This window comes from Macaca fascicularis, chromosome 1 (genome assembly GCF_037993035.2).
Source record: "Macaca fascicularis isolate 582-1 chromosome 1, T2T-MFA8v1.1".
Lineage (NCBI taxonomy): Eukaryota > Metazoa > Chordata > Mammalia > Primates > Cercopithecidae > Macaca > Macaca fascicularis.
The window spans coordinates 140,720,667-140,738,603 of record NC_088375.1 but is presented as its reverse complement, the minus strand read 5'-3'; the positions used below and the strand labels follow the sequence as shown (position 1 = coordinate 140,738,603).

Below are 17,937 nucleotides of genomic sequence, written 5' to 3'. Positions count from 1 at the left end.
GGTTCAGGCGATTCTCCTGCCTCAGCCTCTCAAGTAGCTGGGATTACAGGCATGCACCACCACGCCCAGCTAATTCTGTATTTTTTTTAGAGACGAGGTTTCTCCATGTTGGTCAGGCTGGTCTCGAACTCCCGACCTCACGCGATCTGCCTACCTTGGCCTCCCAAAGTGCTGGGATTACAGGCATGAGCCACCACGCCTGGCCCAGTTCCTACTTTTCTATGAGTCAGTGTCTATCTTATCTGAAAACATAGCAATGATGAATGTGTTCATGAAAAGAATGGCAACTCAACTCCTTTTTCAGGCAGTTTCCCTAATCATGTTAAAACAGCATCATTTAAATATCCTGCATATTACACTATGGTGAGTCTATATAGGAATCCAAGACTAATACAAAGTGGTACTGGTTGATAAAAACTTGACCCAGTCATGGGTTAACCTGGGCTCAGCAGAATTCTAGTGACAGCATGAAGCTAAAAGCCACTGTTGAAATTTTAACTTGGCAGCAGTCGGTCAAATTGAATAGGGTAAGAACAAGAAAAACCGTATCAAGGCCAGTATGTCTCTTGGCAGGCAGAGAGGATCTGGCATCAGTAAATCATGAGGCTTCAGTCTGTCTAAGCCCAAACACAGCACTTTTGATAAAAGCAGATGCTTTGTTTGGCTGCTATCTATCTGCCCTTCCTCCAATCCCACTAGTCCCATCTACCCCACCCCCACCCATTCCCTACTGGCTTCTGAAAGAGTGTGTTTGTAAAGTCTTTTTCTAACTAATCCAGAGAAAGAATAAAAATGCTATGGTTTTGAAATAATGTCATCAAGCCTCTAAGAGGAAGGGTTTCTGCCTACCAGATAAAGAACATACCCCCTTAACCTGTCTTCCAGGGCAGACACCCATCCTCAACGTGGCCACCCACCTCAACCTTGGAAAAGCAGCCATCACCCTTCAGGCAAAGGCAGACACTGAAGTGTCCATGTACCTCCTGTCTACAGGGTCCTCGGGGAATGTCCAGGACTGCTGGGAAGGAACCATAGGAATACAATCACCATGCTGCTGACACAGACCCCAGGGAGGGTGGCCCTGGAAACATGTCTGCTTTATTTAAAAAATCAAGTAGTGGATAAAATGTGCTTTGTTTCAGTTTAAATGGCAAGATTGTCTCCTATTGAATTTTGTTTATCATCTAAAAAAAAAAATCTTCTTTTGAACACCAACCCTATCCAGATCCTACCTATCCATATCCTATCTCATTTCTCTGCACTCAGCCTCCTCTTCTGACTCCCTGGAATGAACTGTGTTGGGATTCCTTTGAGGTCGTTCTTAGGGTTCCTTCCCTTTACTCTATACACAGAGCTCTAGATCTCTCCTTTGACGATGGCATCCATTTCTATGGCTTTAATTTCACTTCTGTGCAGACTCCTAACTTTATACCTTTTAGATCAGACCTTTTTGCAGAGCTCCAGGTTCATAATTCCAACCGCCTGTCTGTTTAACACCTCCACTTAGATATGCATGCATCTCAAACTTAGCAAGCCCCAAACAGAAGTCCTGATTCTCAGCAATCTACCATAACCCCCTTCCCTAAGAAAATGCCATCAACCAAACAAATAAAGCCTTGGTCCTCTTCCAAGCTTCTTTATCTCAGCGAATACCCTATCCCATATACTCAGCTGCCTGAGCCATGCTTGACTATACCTCTCCCTTACGCCACCAGATCCAAACCTCAGCAGATACGGCAGACTGTACCTGCAAACTATATCTCAAATCCACAGACTTCTCTCCTCTACCACCACCCTAGTGCAGACCCTCACCTGCTCCCTGTACTTTTACAACCACGTCCTGCCTTCCCTCCTCATGCTCTTCTCCATCAATCATTCTCTACAAGGAGACAAAGCAATCTTCTAAAAACTGATCATGCCATTCCCTTGCTTAAAATCCTTTAAAGTTAGATTTTCTTTCGCCCTACAGAGAAAATCTGAACTCCTTACCTAAATCTAGACCAGTGCTATCCAATAAAAACACAACGTGAGCCACATGGGTAATTTTAAATTTTCTGGTAGTCAATTTAAAAAATAGGTGAAGTTAATTTTAATCTTTTATTTAACTATTTCAAAAACATTATCATTTCAACATGGTTACGTAAAAATTATTACTGAAATACATTCTCTTTTTATATTAAATCTTCAAATTCCCATGCCAGAGAGGCCTTCTCTCCACCAGTCTAAGTAACTTGGGGTCCTCTGATGTTGTATCTTTCTTGTTCCTCCTCATTTTGTAGTTATGCACTTAATGATGCATTTGCCTGAATGGCCCCTAAACTGAGAACTCCCTAAGGACAGGGGCTACATCTATTTTGTGCTTCACTAGGTATCTGGCACCTAGCACAATGCCTGGCATAAAACAAGCTAATAAATATGCATGGAAGAATAAACAGCAAAGACACTGATATTAAGTACAAGAACAATCAGGCAAGGGCTGGGGGCCCCATTCACTGAAGACAGGCTCTGTTTTGTGTATTGTATCAGTACAATGGTATGCTGATATTTTAGAGCACTGCGTGGTTGTTATACCTATAAACTGAGTGTTGGCCAAGACTCATTGCTGTAGGGCAGGCTCAGATAGAGGGATTCCAGCCAGACTCCATCAACATGTGAGAAACTTTCTCCCACACATGCTGCTGTCATTGAACGTGATCTCAGGTTACACCAAAGGCTTAGGCACCTCCCAGCTCTAGCCTTTCAGGAGGAAGGAAGGAAGGAAGGAAACCAATCAGTCTGAGCGTCCTCCATGCCAGGAGCTGTGTTAGGCACCCTCACATGAGATTGTATCTGATCCTTAGAGTCACCCTTTGAGGACATGGAGACTCAGAAAGATAAAATAATTTATCCAAGGTCACAAAGCTACCATGTCAGGCTGCTGGAATCAGAGTCAAGGTCACTAGTGGCTTTCTTTGATAGCCATGGCTACATCGATGTCCCGGAAAAGGCCTCAGTGGCTTTGAGCCAGGCGTCCCAGCAGAGCTGAGCAGGAGAAGAAACTGCTGGTGACCAGGTGGGAGCTAGAAGCAGGCATGGGACCTGCTCAAGCAGACTCCCAGTACGGTGTACCAGGCTCAAGTGTGAAAGTCAGAGCTCTGACGTTCTGTGGAGCCTTCATATTTAGTGAGCAGTAAACCTACACAGCACTCCTCGGACGGGTTATTTACACTCCCATTTTATGGTTTAGAACCTGCTATAGAGTTCACACATCTAATAAGTGGCAAAAACAAGGATCTGAACTGAAACCTCTGGATTATCTGTCCTGTGTTTTTTCTCCTCTTCACAAAAGGAGTTATTTTATATTTAGCGATTATATTCACAGGAAAACTGGAACTACAGACAGATCACACTGCATAAAAGCTGGGGCAACTAAGGAAGGTTTCTCAGACCTCTCTAACTCATAAATAACAGCACAATCCTTCAAGCAAGGCCCTATATGCTTGTCTTTGGGGCCTCTAAGAAGAGAGCTTGAAATTCTACATCCAATCCCACGGCTAGCCTCTTGGGGACAGACTGGATAGTGACACCATTCCGAAGCATGACTTGAGGTCGTATCAGCCATGTGGCTCAGGCAGGTCTGGCCACCTAGTCCAGTCCCCCTGAGGACAGTCTCCTTCCAATCAACCACAGCAACTACTCCTTTAGCTTACAACTAAGACTTCTCCAGCTTGTGTATTCTAGCCAGGCTAGGCTGGCTCGCAAATCCACATGTGATAAGAATATGAGTAATAATTTGTAACTGCATAGCACTTTCTGTTTACAAGGTGTTTTAACATATATTGAGGGACGTGAAAAACCCAGAAGACTAAAATACCTGACCTTTCCCAAATAGCATGCTGGTGACCTGAAAAAAACATGATTTAAAACAGGTCTGTCCTGGGGTGGGAGTGAGGAAGGGGCAGTCCAGAGGAGATGTTACGCAGCTCCACTCAACAAGGACTGCATTGTGTAATTCTCTGATCATTTTCTTGGTTGTGGTTTGCAATCTGTTAAAAAAAATTTTTTCCCCCAGAACAGCTGAGAATGCATAGATCCTGGCATTTAGATTCAAATCATCCTTGTCAGTAGAGGATTTAGGACAACCACCAGACAGCTGGTAGATCTGCAGGCACTTTCCACACTCTGGACTTCTTCAACCCAGGAGCAGCGCGAGATGCAGGGGCTGAGCTCACCTCTGACCCAGCTGCTCCTGACCTCAGCACACCAGGGGCCACCAGGGGCCAGGACATTCACCATTCCTTGGAATTCACTAAACTATTCACAACAGCTGCATTCAAACACCAAGGGGTATTTCAAAATGTTAGTAAAACCCAATTTTAAACTTATAAAAACATCAATTCAACCCATGGACTCTTATTTTCCAGAAACATTCTTGAACTTGGGCTGTTAAAAAGCCATTGTCACTATGCTCACTCAGTAAGTATACCGTCTACTAAATAGAATCTATTAATCTAGTAAAAGTTTTTTTTTTTTTTTTTTAGACGGAGTTCCACTCTCGTCATCCAGGTTGGAGAGCAGTGATGTGATCTCGACTCACTGCAATCTCCGCCTCCCGAGTTCAAGTGATTCTCCTGCCTCAGCCTCCCCAGTAGCTGGGATTACAGGCATGTGCCATTATGGCCAACTAATTTTTGTATTGTTAGTAGAGACAGGGTTTCACCATGTTGGCCAGGCTGGTCTCAAACTCCTGACCTCAGGTGATTCATCTGCCTCGGCCTCCCAAAGTGCTGGGAATACAGGCAGGAGCCATCATGCCTGGCCCAGTATTTTTTTTAAACTCCAAATCCAATTTTTTTCTCCAAAAAGTACACAATAAAGCTTCCAATTTGCAGACAGCAGACATGCTGGGTATAAATAAATTGCAGATGTTTGCATGTGGACCTTCACATCATACATCCTTCTGATTAACCCTGAGCTAAAGGCTGGTGTATTTGAGTGTCTGAGGGAACATCTTGCTTTGTTAAGGAGAAGGCAGTAGTTACAGAAATCAGTGGTACTGAAGAAGAATAACTAAAACCATTTTTCAGATGAGGGCATTGACAGTCCAGAGTTAGGGCTTTAAATCAGTGTTTTAGATGAAAAAGCTGCATAGATCCTGGACCTTACATCTTTGTTTCAACATTGAAGATCTGACACTGTGACAGGGTAGGTTAGTTACTGCCTGGGAAAATGTACCGCTCATTTTAACTAGGGATAATTCTGCAGACTTTCTGGCCACTGTCAGTTAAAACACTTGTGACGAGTCAGTCAGTTCCACTCATGCAAACTAATGAAACACCACATTGTCCCACCACATGCTCCCACAGCACAAGAGGCAGAAGGAATTAGGCACTCACAGCTGTTCCGAGGAATGTGTGCCTCCACGTACCCACAAGCAAGAAAAAGACCTGAATGGTCTCCAAGCACTGATCCCTCAGCTATCCTAGCAACACAGACATCCCGACAACAGGAACCAGTCTCCTCTCAGTCCAAGGAAGGTTCCAGATTTGAATACAAATTCATCCTTGAGAATGAATTGACAGCATTTACAGTGACCTGAATGAGATTGGAGACTATTATTCTAAGTGAAGTGACTCAGGAATGGAAAACCAAACATTGTATGTTCTCACAGATATGTGGGAGCTAAGCTATGAGATGCAAAGGCATAAGAATGATACAATAGACTTTGGGGACTTGGGGGGAAGAGTGGGAGGCAGCGAGGGATAAAAGACTACAAATAGGGTGCAGTGTATACTGCTTGGATGATGGATGAACCAAAATCTCACAAATCACCACTGAAGAACTTACTCATGTAACCAAATACCACCTGTATCCCAATAACTTATGGAAAAATATAAAAATAAATAATAATACTAATTCATCCTTGAAGATAAATGAATCAAGGGGATATCAGCTGAACGATGTGAATGTCAAGAGGAAATCCTATCTGCAGACCTCTCAGAGAAACCTGGGTCTGCTTGCAGAACAAAGGCTCCTTCTGTGACATCAAGCAGCAGGTTTAAGAGCTCCCTGGCTTCTGGCTTTGGCCACCTTTCAAAACCACAAGTACATCCAAGGGCAGCCAAGACAACAACAAAGCCAAGAGATAACAGTCACCAAAAGAGAAGACCAACTCCCCCTTCCAGGCCTGCCTTCTGCCTGGCTCTCGGCAGGCAAGGCTCCATTCTCCCCAAAGTAGGTGTCCAAGGCGCTGAATACAAGCAGGGTACTGATCCCTGTGCAAGAAGATAGCTCAGAGGATGCCCACAGCTGGTGCCAACATTCTTGGGAGGCTATGGAACACACTGTCTGGGGAAGGCCCTATAATACTTTCTGGGTTCTAATCCTAGCTCAGTGATCCATTAAGGTATGATCTTAGGTGCCTCAACATCCCTGGACCCATTTCCTCAACTCTAAATGATGATACTGATGATGGTGATAACAATATTCATAATGAAATCTGCTATGTCTCTCACACAGGGTTACAATGTTCAAACAAGGTAGTTTATGAACATATCCCTTAAGCTATCTGAAAACTATAAAATGTAGGCGATAACAATTGATAATATTAGGATAATTATGTTTATTAATAATTATTAGGATAATTAATAATGGAAGAATAATGGAGGAAATGACACATGTAGACATGACAGCTTAATCACGCAAGTTTTAAGGTCAAAGAAGGGACTTCCTCTGCTTTGTCTTGGGCCTCCGATAGGATGTATGTTCAATGAATATTCAATTATAATAAAGGTGACTTTTTTTTTTTTGAAACAGAGTCTCGCTCTGTTACCCAAGGCAGAGTGCAGAGGCATGATCTCGGCTCACTGCAACCTCCACCTCCCGGGTTCAAGCGATTCTCTTGCCTCAGCCTCCTAAGTAGCTGGGATTACAGGCGCACGCCAACATGCCTGGCTAATTTTTTTGTATTTTTAGTAGAGATGGGGTTTCATCATGTTGGCCAGGCTGGTCTCGAACTCCTGACCTCATGATCTGCCCACCTCAGCTGCCCAAAGTGCTGGGATTACAGGCGTGAGCCACCACGCTCGGCCTATAAAGCTGACTTTTAAATGATTAACAAGCTAAACATAATTTTTTGGAAAAGAGCAAACTTGCAACAGAGTACTTCACAAGACAAAGAGGTGCTTATCTGGAGGGCCTCCCTCTGAGTGAGATAGGGGAGGCAGGAGACATCCAAGGTGGCCCACTATCTTCATGCCAATACACATCAGGCCAATACCCAACATGATGAGATGCAATGTTTTCAGAGCTGACATCTGGGCAAGTCACTGTCAACTCAAATTAACCCCTGAATTCACTACGAAAAGAGAGAAAGAGGTGACTGAGCTGGAGTGAACGGTTGGTGTTTTGCAGCTCCTTTCAACTGGAAGAGCTGAATGAGAAGTTCGGTTTCTCTCACTGTATTTCTGCTGTGGCACCTTTGGCAAAACCTCCCTCTCTAGAGCCTTGGATTTTCATTCAGGCTGCTTGGTCCTAGCTTTTCATACGCAAAAACTTTGTTTATATCATGGCTGGTTTCAAAAAGGAATTGAGGCAGCTTATAATCTCATTAAGAATACTTCACAAAAAAAAGAATATAAGGTATTTTGAACTTCTCAAAATTAAGAACACCTCAGGAGATTTTTCTTTAATGTGTTAGAAAAACAAATACATTAATAGTCGTACAGAGCGGGGTAGGACTTTATGACCCTTTGACAGAGAACCATGCATCTTCTCAGCACAATTTTTGAGGGATATGCATTTGTTACTTCCTGTATTCATCTTTAACAATAAGATATTTTCAGCTAAGAAAAAAAGATGTGAATTTGGATTAATATAGCTCTCAATCATAAACAAACCCTAAACCAGGAGTGCTTGTTAAGTCTTCCACAGCCTAGACTACAAACTCAGGACCTGCGCCCATCCTCCGATAAGATCTTTTACAGAAATACGACCTCAGTCCAAGTCAGTTTTCAAATCAAAAAGCTTTACGCTCTTGGCAGCTTGACAGCTTGGACCTTGGGTGTTTACCAAGAACTTCCCCAAGATAGGAAGGGTGACTCCATTACTACCGCCTCCCCACCCACCCCCCTAGTGTGGAGTTTCCCTTTGTAAGAGCTGGCACCTAGCCAGGGCCTCAGAACTTCAAGGAGTAAGTCTATAAACTGTCTGTGTCTAGTACACGGTAGACACCTAGCTCAGGGCAGTTTAAGTTAATAAATGAAAAGCGGTCCACCGTAAGCCAGCTAACAGTTGGTTCTGACTCCACATCATGCAGCCTGGCATCTGTGCTCATCAACAGGCCAAGTTACCTGTCTTTGCTGCTCACCTCCTGCATTCTTGCCCCTTACGTGCCTTACGTGCCAATGAGGCGATATTAACAATCCTGTGCACAGGTATGCACCTCCATGTTCACCCATTCCAGCAGTGGCTGCCTGCCAGCTCTCTGAGCTGGGAGGTCACCCACCTAGATTTTGTGGAGCGGGGTCCAGGACCTTCTAACCCCCAGGATACCCCAAGGAATGTCCCAATCTGGTGTCAGAAGCAGTTCAGGGCTCTCTAGTGGTTTCTATGGAGATTATCTGGGCCTCCACTTATTTTCTTCTTGTACTACCATAATTATGGAACTGAGAATAATTCTGAACTCTTGTTCACCTAGCTTTGTACCAACACCTACACTGTTCTCCTCTCAAGGTGCTGCAGTCCAGCCACAGGCCATTCCGGTTCCTTTTGGGGTTTTGAAACATGCCAAACGTGCTCTCACCTCCAGTTCTCTGCACGTGACTTCCCTATGCCTGCAACAGCCTGGAAGGCCCATGGTTGCTTTCCCTCATTATGCAAATCTGAGCTTAAATATCATCTCAGAAACCTGTTTATCCTACCAAAAACGTACCACCTCCAATAAATCTCCAGCGTATCACTCCATTTCCTCTACAGCATTTGGGATAATCTGCAATTGTCTTATTTATTTGCACATACTACCTAATTCGCTCACTAGAATGTAAACTCTGGGAAGACACTGCTTCAGATGCTCCACTGCTACCCTGTTAGTTCACATATTTCCACCACCCTATAAAAGGGCAAGAACCGATTGTGCAATAATTTCGCTGCTAGAATGTCTTCAATGCTGGACCAGCCCTTCATTTAAGATAATCAGAAGGACTAAGAAGAATTTTCCTGGTAAGCCCTGGGGCTTATAAAATCAACACACTCTAATATAGGTGCTCCATATACAGATACTGAACAAATGAATGAGCTAGGATCCAAGCGGCTTTGCGACAAGCTTGGACAAAAAGAGAGATAACAAAAGAAATCGTCCCATTCTTTACCAGATAGCATCACAGGCTGCTGATCTTCCCCAACACGAAAAGGAGTGCAGTTTCCAAACTAGCTCTAACAGGCAGAAACCAGTCACAGCCAGGCCCATTACAAATCCAGAGAAAAAGCATTTACAACCGTAAGACTCATTTACCCAGATCTCTGTCACAGAGAGGGAAAAATCAATTCTTGTCCTAAAGTATTCTGAAGCTGACCTGATGGTGCATCCATATAAAATTTTATTTCAGCTTGCTGACAATATAAGGAGATATGGGGCCTAATTTATAGACATCCTGGCATCTCTACAGAAGTGGATGCACATGGTTCAGAATCTGATGCTATGATAAAAAGAAAGTACTTGGGCTTTCTTTTAAGGGACTTAATAGAGGAAGTTGGATTTTTAAATACCCTCAAATATTACATAATGTTAAGAAGTGGCTAATTTTTATTTAGGTGTTATAGTTTTTTACATTGTGGTTATATAGTTTTTAACATAAGAGTCCTTATCTTTGAAAGGAACATACCAAAATATTTACAGATAAAATAATATTAAATCTGAGATTTGCTTCAAAATAATACCAGATGAGGGAAGTAGGTGAGAGTACAGACAAAACAGGACTGGCCCTGAGCTGGTAACTGTTGGAGCCGGGTGACAGGTTCATGGGAGTTAATTAAATTATTCGCTCAACTTTGTGTATGTTTGACATTTTTCCTAATAAAAACTTCGGAGTCTCGCTCCGTTGCCCAGGCTGGAGTGCAGTGGAGTGATCTCGGCTCACTGCAACCTCTGCCTCCTGGGTTCAAGTGATTCTTCTGCCTCAGCCTCCTGAGTAGCTGGGATTACAGGCACACGCCACCACGCCTGGCTACTTTTTAAATTTTTAGTAGAGACAGAGTTTTACCATGTTGCTCTGGTCTTGAACTCCTAACCTTGTGATCCACCCATCTAAGCCTCCCAAAGTGCTGGGATTATAGGTGTGAGCCACCACACCCAGCCATAAAAACCTTTTAAAAAGCACTTTAAGACAAATCATCTTCACTAGTGAAATCACAGAAGTTACCTGAAGGTGAAGGTTTCGCAGTGCCGGTCCTGCCATGGGCTCTCCTGGATGCTGTCCTGGGTCACAGGTGAGTTCTGCCGTGGGGATTTGGAGTGGGGGAGGGTGCCCATGTGACTGAAGTCATCACAGGACCTTATGGGAGGAGGACCTTTTTTCTTCCGTGGAAGGGTGCCGTGTATAGACACATCTTGATAGGCATCTGGGCGATGCTCAGCGAGAGGGGACTTGCTGCTCAGAAGGTCCATGGACGAGGCCAGGGGGAACTGGTGATTCACCGGCATGTTCCTGGGAAGGCTTGCAAATTTTCCTGCAGCCATAATTCTCAACTCTAAGGGTGAAAGAAAAGAGTGAAGATATAAATCTTCGAGAGTCACAAGAACTGACTTCCTACTTACAAAAGGAAATGGAAATATGCCACATAAAATGAAATATTCACAGACCATTAACAGATCAACATTTAATGCATCACTAGTGGAGTCTAATAAGAATGGGAAGTTTACTTATCTTCCTCATGAAATGTTCCTGAGTTGGCAGCAAAACCAAGAGGGCAAACACTTTCAGAGTTGTTAGTGGCATATAAGCCATTTTATTATTTCAGGTGACTGATGGAAAAGCACAACTAGCAAAACAAAGGTGATTAAGGGAGGACTCACAGTTGCAGTAATAAATGTATGAAAGAAAATATTATAAACTGTTAATTAGCTCACATATTTTCACAGCAGTGTAAATGATAAGAACAGGCAGGGATTACTGAAATTCTTTAGCCGCTAGAATTGTCTTCAGTGCCGAACCAGTCCTCAGTTGTGCTACCCAGGATGACGGGACCGAATTTTTCTGGCAAAGACCCAGCGTTTATAAATCAATCAATGCACTCTACTTAGTGAACACGGGCTAGGGTCAGGGGTCAGGAGGTGGGCAATTCTGCCATACACCAGCAGGCTTAGCTGCAAAGGAAAGCCACTGAGGTAGGCGCTGCATGTACATGGCCCCCCAGAGGGGTCAGGATCTGCTTGCCCCCAGCAGGGTTAGGTAATGCCCATGGGTGCCTGTACAGTCAGGAAAGAATAGACAGGAAAAGGGAAGAAGAAAAGAAAAAAAATGGTGGGGGTGGGGGGCAAAGGAGACATGGAAAGAGAAAGGAGAATGGCACATGAGGCTGTCTGCAGCAAGTAGCCCCGACACTCGCTCCTAGCTAGGACCATGAATAGAAGCATTTACCTTAAGCAGAGTCAGTGCCTCCAGCTCCAAAGCAAACTACGGTTTTGGCCTAAGACAAATTATATAACACATTTTTAAGGCCAATATACAGAGGAAAAGAAATAGGAGGCGAAAGAAAGAAAAATGAGGGCTGGCTCCTGGAGACAGAGGCTCCAGGATCTGTCTTACAATAGTCATGATATCAGACTCTGGTCTGGACAGCACTGCAGGGTGGCCAAGCCCAACACACAGCCCTTCCCCTGGGCTGGTGAGGAGAGCTGCCCCTTAGTCTGTTCTCCAGTCCTGCAGCCCTCTTTCCTTGCAGACCACCCTTTCCACTGCATTATTCATGCAAGAGCTTCGAGTGAAAATTCTCACTTAATAGCACTACTGCACAGTCAGTTCTACAAAGGAACTGTGGACTTGGGACGTGGCTTGAAGACAACCAAGAAGAACGCAACCCTCCACAAGCTGACAGAAGTGGAGCAGCGACAATGACATTAGAGTGTGTAAAGAAAACACACGTGTTTGTATGTGTGTATACAACAAAACACACGTCCCACTGCTTCCACATAAGATAGGCAGAAGCACAGAAGTGCTAGGAGTGAGATGGAAGGAGCATCTTTATTAAAGGTCTACAATCCTAACCCTGTCCTCGGTTCATTGTCAAATCCAATAATTCTGGGGCTTGCCTGCTCCGCGTCTAACTAGTACCACACAGAAGGCCTGCTCACAGTAGGTGCAGAACAATAGGACAGAGTCCTGTGCAGCCCCTCCCAGCTCTGGCCAGTACCTGGCACACTGTCAGCACTTGCTCAATACTAACCGTCCATATTAGAAAGGAAACCAAACTCCCTAGCCACCCTGCCTGAACACAAGTGACGTAAACCGACTAGGATTCTTCCACCCTACACACACACACCCCACCGTTGTGAATTCTCGCCTGTTCAAGCTATCAGCACCTTCCTTCTTCACAGACAGGACTGGGTCATTTCCAAGAACCTCGTGGGGAGGCCTGCAGCACTCTACAGAACTTCTTCATGTGCATAGGGCTATGCTGCTGATCAAATCTATTTCCGAGATAGCATGATGGCCAAAAGTCGCCCTAGCACCAGTGCCTTTGGCAGCCTGTTCCTCTCTGCTTCTCCAACATCTATTTAGACTTCCAGATTGCCCTAAAGTGTTCTAAAATGTCCTTCAAGTTACCAACACCTCAATTTATTCTCCAATAACAGAGGATGTTAATACTTCCCCTTCTTACCTTCAATTCAACTAACATTTAAGTGCCTATTTCATACAAGACACCTGGAGAAACAAAGATACCTAAGACCCAATACCTGACTATGAACTCTAAGAGAGAATAATTCGTAGAGACCCTTATGCTGAAAGGAACAATTAATTTTGACAAAAGGACTTGAGAAGGCTCAGAGAGGGCAACAATAGAGACAAAGCATTTTGAAAAGTTAACGTGTAGGGAAAAGCCTCCCCGGGGGATGCTATAATGGCAGATGCATAAAGGCATGGAAGTGTCCCCACAGGCTCAGGACACTCCAAGTTGTGTGCTGTGGCTCGAGTGAAGCTGAGAAGCATTTCCGAGAAACGACTTAGGTTAGGACCAGACCATGGAGTCTTGAAGGCCTTGCCAAGGTGTCTGGACTTGACTGTAAGTGCTAGGGAAGATCTGGCAGGGAAGGACAGAACCCAGTCAGTACCCAAGTTGGTGACTCTGGTTGTTCTGGAGGGGAGAGAAAAAGGAGGCAGAGAGGTTACTGAGGCTGATGGTGAAACCCATGGAGGAACAATGAAGAAGTCTGACCTGGGACAGCATTTGGGTAAAGGGAGAGGAAGGAGAGAGTGATGAGACATCAGAGCTTGAGGCATCTGGCTGGAAGGAAGAAGCCTACAGCCACAGGAGGTGGTGCGATGCTGTAACATGCCGAGTAGTTTCAGAAGGGGACCCCTGCAGGAACCAAGCGCAGCACTGGAGCTGCTGCATGTGAGGTATAAGCAATTTAGTCTAAGAGGAGGTTAGATACTGGTATGCACAATTAGAAGTGGGGGCAGATGGAGATTTTTAGGAATCATCAACATAAAGGGAATATTTAAACCAGAGAGTAGATCCCTTAACCTGTTATTATCAGATGTGATAACAGCTGTGAAAGTACCTCTTAAACTGTCAGGAATCATACAATACCCATGAATTATATCCCTGCTCTCTCTCACCCTGGCTTTTTCAAGCCTATAAGGACCAAAGCAAGGAATGAGTTCTATTATAAAAACATAAACCATTGGTTCTCAACCTGGCTGCACATAAGAATCCTCTGGGAAGCTTTTAAAATCCTGATGCCCAAGTCTCAGCCCAGAACAATGAAATGAGAATCTCTGTGGGTGGGACATTAGCATCAGTCTCCAGTATTGACCAATGTGAAGCCAGGATTGAGAACCACTGGATTAGTGAGTCTCTTTGGTACACAGCAATTCAGTCATAATTGTTTACCTGCAAAACAGAATTCAATGATGATGAAGGGGTATCATTCAATCAATACAAACATTCATTCTTCAACACATACATTTACAGAGAGTCTCCTTTATGGCTGGCACTGTGCTAGGTGTTGGGGACAGCATTAAACAAGACAGAAGTGGTCTGTTCTCATGAAGCTAATAATATTCTGGAGGAAGAATATTATTAGACAAAAAGTAATGACCATAAGTACTGGTAATTCCCAGTTCATTTTTCTAGATAAGGGAAATAAATGTTCATTTGATATATATTCTCTGTGGGCTCAAGGTGTACCAAGGCTAAGGGCATAATAAATTAGACAAGGTCTTGCTCTTATGGAGGAATCCAACCTATATAAACAAGAAAATGAGGTAACATCCAAGTTGTAAGCAGGCTAAAGAACATAAAACAGGATGAACTGACAAAAGATGACTGTGGGGGTGGAGGGCTACTTTACATTAGGGTGGACTGGAAGGCCTCTCTGAAAAGGTAACAATGACATGAGACCTGAAAAAAGGGAAGAGAAGGAACCAGTCAAAAAAAGGTCTGAAGGGGGGTTCCAGGCAGGGGATCTGGCAAATGCAAAGGTCTTGCTGTAGGAACAAGTGGTGGATGGAGACTAAACCCAAGACTCCAGTCTCTGGTTCCCATGTTTTCTCCACTTGGAAATGTTTCTGTCTCAATGTCCCTAGTCATTATATACTTCTTATGTACCACTTGATTTTTAAAAAATAAAATGGTATGACTCAGAACCTAGGCTTTGGAGGCAGGTATCTACACGTTCAAGTCTCTACTCTGCCACTGACTTACTAAGCTGTATGGCCTGGGACAAGTTACTCAACCTCTCTGTTTCTCATTTTAAAAAATGACTTAACAGCTATTTCATAAGATTGTTGTAAAAATTAAAAGTGATTGTGTATACAAAGTTCTAGAAATACTGCAAGTACTTAGTAAATAGCAGGTCCCCTCTAAGCAGGGCAGGAGCTGCTCTTATCTATCTTGTCAGATAAGAGTCACTGTATCTCTGTTATACTGAGAGTTCACAAAGGAAGTAACTCAGAGTTCACAAACGAAGACTGCAACTGGGAAGGATGGGGAGGGAAACGTTTTAACCTAGAACAATAGATACGAAGACACGAAGCCAAGTAGGACATGGACACAGACACACGTACAGGCAAACCAAGTGAGCCTACATGCAGTCTTTAGAATAAAGCCTAAGTGAGACTCTGGCCATCTAACTTCTCTCTACTATGCAGGAAAACAGACACAACGTCCTGACTCAGTCTAATGCCACAGTTTGAAATATACGAAAGTCAAAGACTCTGCATCTTGATATGAAAATCTGAGACTCATGTGACCATCAGGAACAAGAGCAAGCCTGACAAACTCTACCATATGTGCTGCCTTCCTGGGCCTGGTCAGTCGCTGGGTTTTGAAATGCTTGTGAACTGAGGCCCAACTCACTTGCTTTACAATGACGTCTCAGAGAAACTGATGATCTTGCAAGCTGAGGCAGAGATAAGCAGCCCACTTGTTTGGATTTTACTCTTTTATTTCTGAAACGGGATATTTTCAAGTTTAACTCATAATGGTTATCTGATGTGGGCTTTAAGAACTTTTCATTATATTTTAAACTCTGGAAATGTAACCGTCTCGGCTGCCCCATGACAGAGAATTTACAACTTGGATCTGTAGTTTTATATCTTTTCTGGAGAGTCAGATGGAGAGAGGAGATAGAACAACCACACATATTCACTTAAAATGCTCATCCACTTAAAATGAAGTTTTGCTTGGGTTTAGGAATTAAGAGTATCCCTTTATTTTTGAAGTAAACTTATGAAGTCTAGCCAAATGATTCAAGTATGAATAATTCCTCCATGGATCGTATTTCGAGCAACAGTACAGGATTTACCCGTTAAGGTTCTGAAGATTAGCATCCATTTGACAAGCAGTTCTTTCTTTGTGAACAGGAGATTTAGACCTTGGTTAGTCATCCTGGAAACGTCAGCCTTCTCAACAGCAGTTTAGAGAAAGTTGGAGTTAGGGTGGTGTGGGAGCTCCTGGCTTGGCAAGGTATTTACGTTACCCTCAATACCCGCTGGCACGCTCGCAGACAAGCGCTTTGCCTGTGGGCTTCCCCGTTGTTACCTGGGTAGCCCCTTCCCACTTGGGCCTGTGTTGAGCTGGGCCCCACCCCCAGCACTGAGGCCTCCCGCAGCCCCCAGGATCTCAACTCAGTCCCAGGCAACACAAGGGAGGCTATCAGCTTCCAAACTGACCTTCCCTCGGCCAATGTACTTTCCTTGGGGAGGTCTGTGTAGCCTTGGGAGATAAAGTCAAGGTTTAAAAGAATCTGAATGCACGGCTCTACTTTCCATCTCAGCTAACAGCTTTAAGCGAAAACAGACATGAGGTTAGGAAAATGGTTTTTCTCCTTTGCACCTTGCTTCAAGCGAGTTAACGCCAACACGAGTTCTCCACCCCCGAAACCCCAACCATGACCCGCCCCACGCAACACGCCGCCTTGCCAGATGCTTCGGAGTCCGCTCAACCTCCTCCCGGACGAGTGTCTACACCTGATTACACCGTTTTAAAGCGGCGGCGCCCTCAGCGGCCCAAGTGGGTAAGGAGAGATGGGCCGTACGATCTATCGGAACCTCCTTCCCACCGTCCCTCCCTTCCTTTGCCTTCCCTCCCCCTCCCCACCGCGACGCAGAGGGAGCGACACAACCAACTATTCATTCTTTCTCAACAAAGGGAGAGAGGGAGGGAGATGTTGTCAACAGTCACAGGGCAGGCTCCTTCGCTTTCTTTGCAAACTTCCCAAGAGATTAACAGAGAAACTCGCCTCCTCGGAGCCTTGGGCTTCCAGCGGAGCGCTCTGGGCCCTCGCATCTCCCCGACCCGGCCGGCTTCTGCGGAGAGGGGCCGGGAGGGACGGGACGGGGTGTCCGGCAGAGCAGCCCCGACGGGCAGGGGGTCGGACGAGGCCAGCGCCCGGGAAGATGCCGCTCGAGTGCCGCCAAGCAAGACGTCTGGCTGCCAATGGCTGAGCGCTCCCCGCTGTGGGCCACGTCCCGGGAGTCGCAGCGCGCTCGGAGAGCCGGGAGAGCGCAAACCCCGGCCCCACTTCAGTCACCCCCGCCCCCAACGCCAAATCCGCTGGCGGGGGTGGGTGGGGACCAACAAGCGCCGGCTCCCCAGAGCCTAACTTTCTCCAACAAACTTCCTAGCGTGTCCTCACAGGGGCGGGGGAGGCCCAGGCGCCCCGGGAGGAACAGCACCCCGAGGACGCTGGGCGCGCGGCGGAGACTCACCTCCCGGCGCGGCGCTGGGCACTCGGGCTCTCGGGATCTCTGGACCTCCCGCTGGGGCTCAAAGGCGCCGCTCGGCTGGCCTCGCACCGCCCGCGCCGCGGCTGCTCCCGGAGCAGGGGACGCTCATAGTCCGCGGGGCGTGCCCGTTGAGAAGCCCGCGCGCGTCTAGCCGGTGCGCCCCGCAGCCCCGGCTCCAGCCGCCGTCCCGTCCCCTGCCCGGCCAGCAGCAGGCGCAGCTCTGAGCTGGCGGCGCGCGCTCTGGCCCTCAACTGGTGATTTGCCGCTCCGCGGCCCCACCCCGGCGAGCCGATTCGCGCTGCCTTGCGGAACCCCCCGAGACATTTACATTCGGTGACCTCGCCAGGCCCTCCCTCTGCCCGGATTTTAGAGTTTGGCTCTCTTCGTATCTCCCCAAGGAGCCAGTCCTCAAGTATAGCTCGATCACTTCCTTTCTGAAGCTCTCTCCAGAGACAACCTCGTCGAATCCACTCCTCCCCCTGCCCCGCGTTATTTAATTACCCAACAG

The 17,937-nt window shown here is 45.7% G+C and overlaps 1 protein-coding gene across 1 annotated transcript in view; it reads right to left on the bottom strand.

Moving 5' to 3' along the window:
* Positions 1 to 17,651, bottom strand: part of BCAR3 (BCAR3 adaptor protein, NSP family member) — a 121,613-nt gene extending 103,962 nt beyond the window's left edge. Inside the window, exons 1-2 of the mRNA XM_005542694.4 lie at positions 17,412 to 17,651; positions 10,398 to 10,725 (exon numbers count right to left, since the gene is read on the bottom strand). Coding sequence (XP_005542751.3) covers positions 10,398 to 10,714 — 317 coding nt within the window. The 5' untranslated portion in view covers positions 10,715 to 10,725; positions 17,412 to 17,651. The remainder of the gene's footprint in view (positions 1 to 10,397; positions 10,726 to 17,411) is intronic.
* Between the last annotated feature and the right edge of the window lie 286 nt (positions 17,652 to 17,937).